General features: G+C 36.1%; 1 protein-coding gene across 2 annotated transcripts in view; it reads right to left on the reverse strand.

Annotated features, from left to right (window-relative positions):
* Positions 1-14365, reverse strand: part of SPATA17 (spermatogenesis associated 17) — a 191923-nt gene that overhangs the window by 47189 nt on the left and 130369 nt on the right. For both annotated transcript variants that reach the window (XM_032626523.1, XM_032626480.1), the window contains one exon: positions 4730-4865. In XM_032626523.1, coding sequence (XP_032482414.1) covers positions 4730-4865 — 136 coding nt within the window. The remainder of the gene's footprint in view (positions 1-4729; positions 4866-14365) is intronic.

Below are 14365 nucleotides of genomic sequence, written 5' to 3' on the forward strand. Positions count from 1 at the left end.
CAGATTCAATGCAATCCCTATCAAACTACCAATGGTATTTTTCACAGAACTAGAACAAAAAATTTCACAATTTGTATGAAAACATAAAAGACCCCGAACAGCCAAAGCAATCTGGAGAAAGAAAAACGGAGCTGGAGGAATCAGGCTCCCGGACTTCAGCCTATACTACAAAGCTACAGTAATCAAGACAGTATGGTACTGGCACAAAAACAGAAATATAGATCAATGGAACAGGATAGAAACCCCAGAGATAAACCCACACACCTATCTATGGTCAACTCATCTATGACAAAGGAGCCAAGGATATACAATGGAGAAAAGAGAAAAGACAGTCTCTTCAATAAGTGGTGCTGAGAAAACCAGACAGCTACATGTAAAAGAATGAAATTAGAACACTCCCTAACAACATACACAAAAATAAACTCAAAATGGATTAGAGACCTAAATGTAAGGCCAGACACTATAAAACTCTTAGAGGAAAACATAGGCGGAATACTCTATGACATACATCACAGCAAGATCCTTTTTGATCCACCTCCTAGAGAAATGGAAATAAAAACAAAAAAGAACAAATGGGACCTAATGAAACTTAAAAGCATTTGCACAGCAAAGGAAACCATAAACAAGACAAAAAGACAACCCTCAGAATGGGAGAAAATATTTGCAAATGAAGCAACTGACAAAGGATTAATCTCCAAAATATACAAGCAGCTCATGCAGCTCAATATCAAAAAAACAAACAACCCAATACAAAAATGGCAGAAGACCTAAATAGACATTTCCCCAAAGAAGATATACAGATTGCCAACAAACATATTAAAGGATGCTCAACATCACTAATCATTAGAGAAATGCATATCAAAACTACAGTGAGGTATCACCTCACACCAGTCAGTATGGCCATCATCAAAAAATCTACAAACAATAAATGCTGGGGAGTGTGCGGAGAAAAGGGAACCCTATTGCACTGTTGGTGGGAATGTAAATTGATACAGCTACTATGGAGAACAGTATGGAGGTTCCTTAAAAAACTAAAAACTACCATACAACCTAGCAATCCCACTACTGGGCATATTCCCTGAGAAAACCATAATTCAAAAAGAGTCATGTACCACAGTGTTCAGTGCAGCTCTATTTACAACAGCCAGTACATGGAAGCAACCTAAGTGTCCATCGACAGATGAATGTATTAAGAAGATGTGGCACACATATACAATGGAATATTACGCAGCCTTAAGAAGAAACGAAATTGAGTTATCTGTAGTGAGGTGGATGGACCTAGAGACTGTCATACAGAGTGAAGTAAGCCAGAAAAAGAAAAATAAATACCATATGCTAACACATACATATGGAATCTAAAAAAAAAAAAAAAAAGGTTCTGAAGAACCTAGGGGCAGGACAGGAATAAAGATGCAGATGTAGAGAATGGACTTGAGGACATGGGGAGGGAGAAGGGTAAGCTGGGACGAAGTGAGAGAGTGGCATGGATATATATACACTACCAATGTAAAATAGATAGCTAGTGGGAAGCAAGCTGCCTAGCACAGGGAGATCAGCTCACTGCTTTGTGACCACCTAGAGGGGTGGGATTAGGGAGGGTGGGAGGGAGACGCAAGAGGGAGGAGTTATGGGGATATATGTATACGTATAGCTGATTTACTTTGTTTATACAGCAGAAACTAACACACCATTGTAAAGCAATTATACTCCAATAAAGATGTTTAAAAAAATGATATATATATATTATTTTTCATTATTGATTTCATAATTTTGGGAAAAAGTAATATTTGCTTGCAATCTGCTGACTTTGTGATATCTTTGTATAGTGTTCTTCATATTGATAAATTAAAATAATACAAAATATAGTACTATTTGATTATTAATTGATGTAATGTGAATATGGTTAGAGAAAGAAAACATGATTTTTCTCTCAACTGATACCCTTTATCCATTTGTGTAGCAAATCATCTGGAAATATAACCTCCATGCTTAAAAGATGACAGAAGAGAAAGAAAATTCTTCAGGCAGACACTCTTAAACATGATGGAAAGGGTGGAGATCAGGAACCCAAATGTATTTAATTGAGCTGTTTCTTGGCTGAAGTGAATCTACTGCATTGAACTAAATCTTATTTGCATTTAAATATTTGTAAATAGTCCATCTTCCAATAGAAGCATAAAACTACACCAGTCTTTTCCTTCTTCAACATTTTGAACTCAGCAACTCACTAAAACTATTCTTCATCTACTAATATGAGTAAGTGATGGTCTCACAACTCCAAGGTCAAGAAACAAAGTTTTATATAAAATAAAGAAAAATAAGCCTGCTTTTAGTTATTTTATTGGGCACAAGTCTCAACCAAATCGCTTCAGCAAATCAAAACATAAAATATTTTCATGTAAACAACAGAATGACTACCCTTATATTTTGTAGAATCTACTGGCAACACAGGAATAATCTGTTCATCTAATATGGTTATTTTAAGAGATCGGAAGAAGGGGGAAGAAGGATATGAGGAGGGGAGGGAGAAATTTAAATTTGTATTTAGTATTTTTCTATGTGGTTTTGTGCAAGTAGATTAATGATTTATTAAGACATAAAGAATCCCTACACTTTTTCTCTTAGTTTTCAGGGTCTGCAAGAACAATTATTTGTCATTAACTTTTCAAGTATGTGTACTTTCTAAACGTATACAGAGGCACACAATGATTCCTCCAAAAGAACAAAATAAACATTTTTTTTTTAGTGAGTATCCGAGAATTTCTGCAAGTTGCTTACTTCAGTTAGATAAATGCATAGTCTTAGAATATGTCAAAATACATGAATGAACCTGTTGTATAAAACCAAAAAGTACCATATTATTTTAGGAAAGAAACATTGGCACAAGGATTTTTCTTACTCTGAAGTAGCTTGATGTCCTAAGGTAGGTAAGTCATTTAAATTTTAAAGAAATGAGAATTTCCTTGAATTAAATAGGATGGTGAGGGCATAACAGCAAAAAAAAACCCCACAAAACTTTACGTCAAATAGAAAAATGAGAGGTAGATCACATTATGTACATTCAAAATACAAAATTAAATAGTTTAAAAATCATATTAAACCTATATATTGAATGGTTGCATATTAGGTAAAAACAAATGCCTAGAATAGTCTTACCATGGATTTTTATGAAATAATATTGTTATCAACTTTTAGGTTTTTCAATCAGTGGACCAGATTGAACTACTCCTTGTATTCTTATGCCATGGAATTACTATTTAGTGTTTTAGAAGACCATTTAAAAAAAATAATAAAAGACTTAGTAGCTGTAAAAGAAAAAGGCACTTTCCAAAGAATCCAAGTTACTCCCCAGCATGAGTTCCCTTTGACATTCCTATATTTTTTTTTTTTTTTTTTTTTTTTTTTTTTTGCGGTATGCGGGCCTCTCACTGTTGCGGCCTCTCCCGTTGCGGGGCACAGGCTCCGGACGCGCAGGCCCAGCGGCCATGGCTCACGGGCCCAGCCGCTCCGCGGCATGTGGGATCCTCCCGGTCCGGGGCACGAACCCGCGTCCCCTGCATCGGCAGGCGGACTCCCAACCACTGCGCCACCAGGGAAGCCCGACATTCCTATATTTTAAATGTCCTTAAAAAAAAGAAATTTTCTTAGAATTTGGTAGAGAAAGATCTTGTTTCCCTTAAGGGTCTAATGTATCTTTTCCTCTTGAATAGTGAGGATGCCTCTGCAACTTGTGTTCTCTCCATCTTTGCCTACCCACAGGCTCAATTCCTAAGTCACTTCCCACCATACTCACAGTCCCCCTTTATTTTGTGTGCATAGCCAGTCTTCTTATCTAAGATTGTTTCCCCTTAATTAAATTTCTAGAATATGACCTGTGCTGTATTTGCCATTTGATAAGGTGCCTTAAATCCTTTTGGTTGGAGACTGTGTGTAAATGAATAAATCCTCATTGACAGACTATTAATAGAAATAGGCCTGGTAGCATATGGAACTCAAGAGCCCTAACCCTCTTCCAGAAAATCACTGCCTACTTCATTTTATCTGTATAATTTTAGCATGAATAAGTTTGAGTTTCTAACTGCTAGACAATAGGTTAAACACATAGTAAGAACTTTCCTCTTTACCTCCTATAGTGTAAGACATGTGAGTGTTTTCGCAATCTAGAAATTTTTATTTAAGTGCTAGCAACTATAATTCTGGAATCAGAAAATAAATATTTATTTGCTTTTTTCTTTTCTATACCATATATAGAGATAGGATATCACATATATCTCCCTCCCTCCCTCCCTTCCTTCCTCCTTTCTTTCCTCCCTCCCTCCCTCCCTCCCTTCCTTCCTACCTACCTATCTACATACACACAGAGATTGAGAGAAAGCAGGAAAGCACTGATCTCCATGCCTGAGAGTTAGCTTAACTCTATTGCACAGATTCAGACTCTGACCCTAATTGACTTTGCCAAAGCTAATGATCCATGCCATTTGATCACAGGGTAGCTGAACCATAAAACACAAGAACACAACATCAAAAAAGAAAAAACAAAACCCACGAAAAACTTAAATCTCTTATTGACATAGTAAGCAGCACTATCTTCACATAAAATAGCTATAAATAATTTTGTAACCATGAAGGTGTTAGTCGTAATGAGAATATTTATATTTGCTATAATCAGTGTATATTTTTAGCCTTTTAAAAGAAACACTACTTTCTTTTTAATGTTGCATCAACTCACCTTGTCACAGATCCATTTCTTAGGATTTTCATCTCGGAAATGTTGACTTCCATAAGCATCAGGACCATACTTGCTTGATAAATGCATTGTCGGGATGTACTTTTTATTTTTATGGTAGGAAGAAAATGGCAAAAACCTGAAAGAACATTTAGGTAATAGTCTTAGTTTTATTTCTAGAGATATTTGATTAAAAAAAATAAGAAGTAGTAAATTACAGTGAAAATAATACATGGCTTGGAATCAGAATACCAGGTTTTCACTTCAATCTCTGCCACTGACTACCTCTATTACTAACTTCTATGAATCTTCATTTCTTATTCTGCAAGTGGAGGTACTAAAACTTCACAGAATTTTTGTAAGCCTCAAATATTTTCTAAATATAGAAAATGTTAAATAATAAATTTATTAATTAATTATGCCAAATAATTCAAACAATCACGTAAGTAAAAATGCCCTTAACTTTAAGATGGTAGTCCCCAGATGAAAAGGATGGCCAGCACTGGCAACTCTTATTGAAATGGGCTTCTTCAAATCTTAATTTACCCAAAAAATAAAGACGGTTTGGTACAGGTTATAGATAATGACCCTTTTGAGTTAGTTGGACCTCTAGTCACATCTTAGCTTTGCCTTGCTACCTGTGTTCCCTCATGCAAGTTGCTTGACCTGTAAAAGATTTTAATTATAGGGAAATTGGAAAGAATGAACAGCTTAATATATACAAAACTTTACATGGAGGCTGAAAACAGTAAGTGTTCAATAAATAATGGGGGTGCTAAAGTAGAAGGAGCTTATTGTTGTAGCTCTCATAATCATCATCATCACTACCACCACCACCATTACCATCACCACCATCATCATCACCACCACCATTATCATCATCACCACCATCACCATCATCATCACCACCACCACCACCACCATCATCGTCATCATCACCACCATCATCACCACCACCACCATTACCATCACCATCATCATCACCATCATCACCACCACCATCATCATCATCACCATCACCATCATCACCACCACCACCATCATCATCACCACCACCACCACCATCATCATCATCATCACTTTTAATGTTATTTTGATCAACATAAAAAATGAAAATTTTAAACTCTCACAGAACAACTAAGATTGTGATGTGTCTTTAGTGTAACCTGATGAATTGTTTAATCCCTCACCAAAGCTTTCTGAAATAAAAGTAAAGGAATAAAAAACTTTGTAAACTCACAAGAAAGAGGACAAAAGAGAAGAAATAGACGATGAAAATGCTAACATTTTGGCAGGTGGAAAGCAGAGAGAAAATTTAAAAACTGAAATCTAAGTTCCAGAAGAGGGAGAGGCCAAAGAGAAATGAAGCCATTAGTCCTGCAGAATCCTGGAAGAGTCTAGAAGTTACTGCAGTGAGTGACAGTGAAGAATAAGGCTGAAGACAGGTGAAAAACCTATGCCATGAATAATGAAATACCCAGGTTCCTCTCTCAGTCCATGTATACAAAAAAATAGTGTATTCTCAGAAAACTTTATACCGGAGAGGTCTCAGGGAAAGCAGGAACCACGGAAGGCCAGAGTGAGGCACCAAATGGAATATATGAATTTTAATTCAAAGACTACTTATTGAAATCTTCCCTTGCTCATCTCGAAGGAACCTGGGAGCTGGACTAACAGATTTCAGAAGAGTAATTATATCATCTCAAAAGATACTGAGAGCGCCCAGAGAAACAACTTCAAATATCAACATTTGGAGATCTCTTAACTAAAAGGTTATATCACAGTGCAACAAAGTCTATCAGTCAACAAGTCACTCTCACACACAAACTTTTTAAACCGATTTTTAGAGTCTCCTTTTTAATATGAATTTAAGAATAGATTACCAATTGGGGAAACTACCAACATGAAAGAAAGACATATATCTAAACATAAAAGATAACCTAGAGGAAACATATAATATAGGAAACAGGAGCAAACGTCAGAAAATTCTAATTAATATAATCAACGGAGACATGGTGTCAATGAAATTAGAGCTAGATCCTGTTTTAAATACAAGAAACATTTAGAGGGAAACAGCAAGCTCTGGGAAATAAATATATACAGCTAAATTAAATATTCCGCCAAGAAAAATATTTTGAAATTCAGACTTTGAAACAATAAAGTTGAGGTTCAACAAATTTATTGAGCATATGCCAATATTTTCACATATATTATCTCATTTAATTAAGACAAAGAAGGGGCCTTTTCAAAAATCTCAGTTCAATTGAAAAAAATTTTGCCATTACATTCATAAATTTGTTTAAAAAATGAAAAGTTTAGGAAATGTGGTGTTACTTCATCAATTTTCACACCTCTTTACAATTTCTTTTTAATGTTTATTAAGGAACTCCTTTTAAATATTTTTCCTAAGAAAATATTCTCTAAGCCTATTTAAGATAAAAAATAAACAGAATACAGAGCTTTGAATTATACAAAATTACACAGGCATGTATTGTATATGCTCTTGAGAAAAGAGCTCTCATTTAAGACAGATTATGGTCCTTCCAGTGCTAATTTGCACATGGGATGGACATCACACATACAAAAAATTAATGTGGCCCCAATGTCCCTGAGTATACAGAGGAGGTGCTGTAAGCTGGCTGCTGTACTTAAACTTTTTACCACTTCTGAATTGCATTTTAATAGTACATTTTTCTTTTGTGTCTGAACAAAATTTGCTTTCTCAAGGGACTGGATGGCTGAGAAGACAAGGCCGAAAGACTAGGTATTTCCCTGCACATGAATTAATATTAATTTCATTGAGCCATAATGTTTCATTAAGGTAACATGTAATGCATATTCTTAAGTGCACACATGTATGTGTATATATGTATATACATTGAAACATATTTAGATGTTTTATAAATAATATTTTAAAATTTGTCTTCAAATTCAGAAGAAATTATTTAATTCTCAAATAGAATTTGCTCTATAAAAGTATAAACAGCTATGAAAACCCTAGAAATCAATTGAGTTTACAATCAAAAGTTTAGATAATGGTCAATTTTAGTTTTAAAATGGTATCTTTACCAGTTTAAAATATATATTCAGATGTGCTTTATGCTTGCAGTGCGTACTTTTCAATTAACTGAACATCACATTAGAGAAGATGATATGGGTTTGCCTGTTAATTTTTAAAATCTCATCAGAGATACAGATCTGGCAGAAATTCTTAAATTCAATGTGGAGATACAGTGATATATACAAACAAGTCATTACTTGAATGTCTGCAGAGTTAGAGAAGAATTGGTAGGGGTCTCAGGAAGCAAAAATTTAAATTAACCAATTAGCTTCAGGGAAAATAAGTCCACTGCAAATATAAAGTCTTTATTCTTTGAGTATTAATATACTTAATATTATTTTCCAAATAAGACTAACAAATTACACTTATTTTTGTTTTCTTTATTAACTTTCATCCCCCCCTCCTTTTTGTTTATAGTCCTACTATTGTCACTCATAATTCTAGGTTTTCCTCCAACCTATTTATTTCACTGCCAGATACTTCAAATCTCCAATTATGGAACCCTATTACCTATTGATTTAAACCTATATTCTTCAGCCCAGCAGCCAGGCTTCTTAGAATGCACTGGGTCTCTTCAATCTCCTACCACTCCTTACCTGACGTCTTTTGATGCCATTCTCCTTCCTCCCTCCCTCCCTCCTTCCCTTCCTTCATTCTTTCTCTGTTTCCTTCATTCCTGTCTTTCTATCCCAGCTCTGCCTTTGTCCATCTTCCTCTTCCTGAAATACTGATCCAAGTACTACTTATCTTTCAAAATCTGGCTTAACACCCAGCTTCCTAATCGTCCTACTCCAACCCACACTTATTTCTCTACTCTTTTAATATCTATTCATTAAACAAACATTCAATGAAATCCTTTTATATACTAAACACTTTGAAAAACACTGGGATTTAATGCTGGAAGACACAGTATACCTAAAAGGAATTCACCTTATAACAGGGGGTGGAGAATGAGACAACACAGTAGAATGTGTTGGTTTTGTGATAAATACATGCACAAGAGGCAATTAGGACACAGAGGAAGGTTTATTTATATACACATATGTGCTTGTAACATGCACATATATATATGCATGTGGGGGTGGTTATTGGCAGGGAGTTGGGGGGCGGGGCATGGAAAAGCTGTCTTCCCAGACCATGTATGTCAGAGCTGCGTACTAGACATGTAGAGTTAGTCAAGTTAAGAAGCTGGTGAAGACTATTTTAGACAGAAGAAACAACATACACAAAGATATGGAGGTGAGTTAGAGCATAAAAAGGGATGCTGAAGAAATGGAAAGGGGTTCAACATAACTAGAAAATCGAGTTCTTTATGAAGGAAGCAAAGGAGATCGTGAACAGCTTTATAGTGAAGATGAGATTGCCCATGGAAACCACGTATAGAAATATATTACCGATCTTCATAAATTGCTAAATATTCTTCTCCATATATATTATATATTGATTGCCCAATAGGGTAGTTATCCAAGCCACAATGAATTCTGACTTAGGTAAATCATTACAAACTGGACATGGAGATAACGATTCATAGATATCGAGATACATAGCTATGGAACAAGTCTCAAATACCTGTTCAGGTTTCAAACATGTCCTACAACAGCCCTCTCTCTGTTAAAGGGCTTCTAGTGAAATATATGTATTAAGCACAAAACAGGTTAAAGGGTACCTTATTACAAGTTAGGAATTTTACTCCAGATCACAATAAATTCTCCAATGAGTTATGCAAAGCATGCAAATAAGTCTTTTTGCCTAGGCTAGAGGCAGGAAAAAGAGCAAACTGGAGTGAGTTTGTCCCCAAATTTAAAACAGAGTGTGTAATCCACCCCTTTCAAATGTGGGGACTGCTCTCCGTTTTGCCCTGAGTCTTAACAGCCGGCAAAAATCAAAGGTATGATAAGAGATGAGACAGATGTTCCTCCGGGGAGAAGAGCCTTCCTCTTTAACCACTGGCCACAAAAGGAAAAGGTGGGACGGCTAAGGATTCTCCCCACTGAGAGCAACTCCAGGCCAGCACCTGATTACTAGTCTGAGGAGAGGTCAAGAGAAGCTCTGGAGCGAGGTAGACCTCATGGAATGTGGCCCTGCACAGGATGGGTCCCCCCGAGGAGTAGCATGCTCCCTCCTTGAGCTGAAGAGGGAGTGGATGGGGGAGAAGAAGAGAGCAGGGGAACCCAAGGGAGATGTCAGCTTCCCCGAGAGGCAGCTCCTTATGATAAGGAAATGTATACTCAGCTCTGGGCCTGTATCAGATAAGCAAATAGTAGGTATATAATAATCACTAGGGGACTTAATTCATAGTTAATTCAATCCACCACATATGTCTTAAATAACTATGCTCAGTAACATTGTGTTTAGACACTGTGGGTATGAAAAAGATGAATAAGCAGAAGCCTCACCCTAAGACACTTAAAACCTAATGAGGGAAAAAGACAAATAACTACGCCAATATAAAGCAGGGGGTGTAGCAGGGTGGGGAAGCAAAGCTTTCTGATAAAGAAAAAACAAAAGAGTATGGGAACAGAAAGCACTGGGGACAATATCTAACCTGAGTTTTAACAAATGGGTCAGACTTCATTAGGCCGAAATGAAAATTGAGAAGGAAGACGTAAAAGTAGGGGACCGGTATGAGTACAGGCTGAGAGGTAAAAGCTTGGAACCCACATGTGGGGTGTTAGAAGTATGGAGCTCATTGGCCTGGAAAATGGGAAGAATGCTCTTCATAGGGTGCTTATACTGACTCCTATCAGAACAGGTAAAGAAGCTTCAGCAGTCTTAGCTTTCTTAACGTCTCTGTGGAATATTATCCTCAGTCACTTTATCCTATTGCCAAACTGTAACATCACTGGGGCTCTGTGTGGCCCCCTCCCTGAGGGTGGACTTGATCATAGACATGACGAAGGCTAATAAACACCGGGGATGGAGGAAGGAGAGCCCATTACCACATTCCTCTCTCTAAAACTCTGTTGCTAAATTGGATGCCTTGTGATCCTTTGATACCAAACATGTCTGACATTTTCCATCTTTTTATTGGAAGAGGTTTCTTTTCTTACTCATGAACTCGAAAATAAATACAGGATTCTTCAACACATTCACTCATTCCGTTTGGGGAAAAAAGAAACAAAAATAAATACTTGTCCATCATCTCAGACTGCGTATAAAATGATTTCGTCTTCAAGTTTGGAAACCTTCTACACTTCATGGACAATAAAGTGTAATGAGATGATAGCAGAACAAATAAAGTCATATGAATTTTACCGTCTTCATATTTGAGTAATTGAATTTCATATGTTCAAATTGTAGTTTACTTCTACCTTAAGAGTGACTCGAAGATGCTCTTGTTTCTTTCTTTCTTTTTTTTTATTTATTATTTATTTATTTATTTATTTTTGGCTGCGTTGGGTCTTCGTTGCTGCGCGTGGGCTTTCTCTTGTTGCGGAGCACGGGCTCAGTAGTTGTGGCGTACGGGCTTAGTTGCTCCGCAGCATGTGGGATATTCCCGGACCAGGGCTCGAACCTGTGTCCCCTGTATTGGCAGGCGGACTCCCAACCACTGAGCCACCAGGGAAGTTCCAGAAGATGCTATTGTTTCTTAACTACTGAGGTAATAAATGACCAAAGAATCTCTCCGAAAAATCAATTATCTGTTTTATTGTATATGCTACACAGAATGCAAAACATGCCAATTATTTTTTGTTGTTCTTACAGCAGAACTGTAGAACATGCTGAAGAAATCACAAGCTGCATTAATAAAGATCTTGGGCTATGAGCAACCTGTCTCGTTCCAATCGTTAACAACACTGGGAGGGCAGACACGCCTAAACGGGATACAGGAGTCGGTACTGGGATTCACTCCAGGATCTCTGCTGAAAAGGTCTACCTAAAATACTTGCGGGCTTTGCTGGTGGCACAGTGGTTAAGAATCCGCCCGCCAATTCGGGGGACACGGGTTCGAGCCCTGGTCCGGGAAGATCCCACGTGCCGTGGAGCAACTAAGTCCGCGAGCCACAACTACTGAAGCCCATGTGCCTAGAGCCCGTGCTCCGCAACAAAAGAAGCCACCACAATGAGAAGCCCGCGCACCGCAACAAAGAGTAGCCCCTGCTCGCCTCAACTAGAAAAAGCCCCGCAGCAACGAACACCCAATGCAGCCAAAAATAAAAATAAATAAATTTATTAAAAAATAAAATAAAATACTTGCAAAAGGAGCAGCAAGGATTAAGAGCTTTGTAATGCTCAAAATAGAGCAGTTATTTAAATGGGGTATAAAAAAGGAGAATAGGAGGGGAAAAAAAATCCACTATGGGCTAATTAAGGGAAAGCAATTCTCTTAATTCCAGAGGCAATTCCCTCTGCTCTACAAAACTTAATTCAACAAGCAAGGACACCTAGGTATAGAAGTTTGAAAAGAGTTGATGAAACAATCAGAAGAGAAAATATGAACAAAGGAAGTTGATTTAATCTACTAATCAACAAACAAAAAATTTTCATGTTATCATAAAAGTACACCTGCTCAAAAAGTACATATTTTATTAGATTCTAATATTTTAATCATTATTATAATATAGAAAATAGTAAATTTAATGTTTTGAGGGCTGAATTAAAACCAGTTCATTTCTAGTCTCATTGTCAGATGACTTAGTTCTCATTAACCAGTTGTAGCATTTCTTTTAAGACAAAACATTTTGAAAAACCACACAACTGGCAATATACAAATTATTTGTATTAATTATATTTGAAATAGGATGAGATATATTTTAAACTTGTAGTATAATTCATAATGAATACTGACTTAATATAATGAATTAATAATAAATATATACACAGTTCATGACATATATAAGTGAAACCATTGTGCTGGACAGTGCAATATGTCAATTATATCTCAATAAAACTGGAAAAAATAAATATTAAATAATTTTAGCCCTTCTAAAAAAAATCAGGTCAACTGTCCAATTCATTAAAACAGGCAATAAAATGTTGAATTTTTTTTCCTTTTTAATACAGAATAATATGTTTTAGAATAAACTTAGCAAATAAAAAGTCTCTTTTTATTTTCAATATGAGAAATAAAAGGTGTTTTTGCTATGTGTATTAACAATCCAAATTTCCAGATAAATCTAATATACAGCTCATTAATACCAATAGAGGGATTTCAAAACATAGTCTACTCATCTATCAAGATGTTTTATTTGAGTAGAATTTTGGTTGAAGAGATGTTCATAAAATGACAACAAGTTGAAATAGGAATTAGACTTCATTTATGGATGAAAACAGGTTTCATTGAGATTTTCATATAAACATTGCTATAACTATTCAATACATAAAGTATTTCATACTTAGAGTAGAGTTCACAGCAGAAGTTTAAAACTCATAAACTTTTCAAGCAGCAGTATCAATAACACAAACCTCTCCCCTAGGGTGGTGATATAAATATAGTATTTAAATATAAAGAATACCTATGGCAACATAATATTTAAATATTAAGAATGCAAATGGCAAGACTATCTGTTCAGCTAGACAGTGAGCTTATATTACAAGCTTCTAAATTTAAATGGAAAGACATATTTTGCCCTCCTTACATTTTTTTTAGCTTAAGAGGACTAGTATTCCCTGGATATGTTATTATTATTATTAACAATCTCCAGGCACGCTGATTCAGTAACTTCATTACAGCTGTGCAACAACTTTCCGATACATATCAGAGTTGACCTTACTTTCCTCTAGTTGATTGTGGAAAACTCACCAAAAAAAAATTTCTGCTGAAAGATACTGAATTTAAATGCCCCAGCTAAGTAGCAATCATTCAGGCTCTTCTTTTAGCAGTCCATTTACAACTTTAAATGTTTTAAGCTCAGGTATGTTAAAGACTTGTGTAATTGACATAAAGAACAAAATTAAGGAGAAAAATAAGGCTGTGGGAAACACTTGCACAAATTATTCTTAAGCAGAATGAAATAAGCTGAAACTAAAAAAAAAAAATTGCTAAGAAAAATCAAATGTAGAGCAGCATATTCCAAACCATGGTCTGTGGATAAGGGGATTCCATGGCCAATCATGCCATTAGCTCTACGATGCCAGGAAACCTTTGCAATGTTGTTCATTGCTTTGTCCTTAGTACCTAATACAGTGCCTGGCACATATTAGGCTGTAATATTTGTTGAATAAATGAGCTTGCAAAATGCTATACGTTATATGTCCCCTTTTTGAAGGTCACACTAAATAAAAATATATTTAAGACGGAGAAGCCCTGTAAATGCCAAAAAAAAAAAGTTTAAACGTTTCAAATATAATTTTTCCCAAGTTTATTTGACAGAAACTCATTAACATCTTCCAGACTAGAGTTCAAGAGACACAGTTTGGAAAATGCTGTTCTAAGAAAAAGAAAAGAGGAAGTAAAGGCTGCCCTATTACGGGAACAGTTAGTGCGGTGTTAATAAAGATCAAAGATGGGACAAAGCAAGAGAGTGGCATGGATATATATACACTACCAAACGTAAAAGAGACAGCTAGTGGGAAGCAGCCGCATAGCACAGGGAGATCAGCTCGGTGCTCTGTGAGCACCTAGAGGGGTGGGATAG

Source organism: Phocoena sinus, chromosome 1 (assembly GCF_008692025.1).
Source record: "Phocoena sinus isolate mPhoSin1 chromosome 1, mPhoSin1.pri, whole genome shotgun sequence".
NCBI classification, from domain to species: domain Eukaryota; kingdom Metazoa; phylum Chordata; class Mammalia; order Artiodactyla; family Phocoenidae; genus Phocoena; species Phocoena sinus.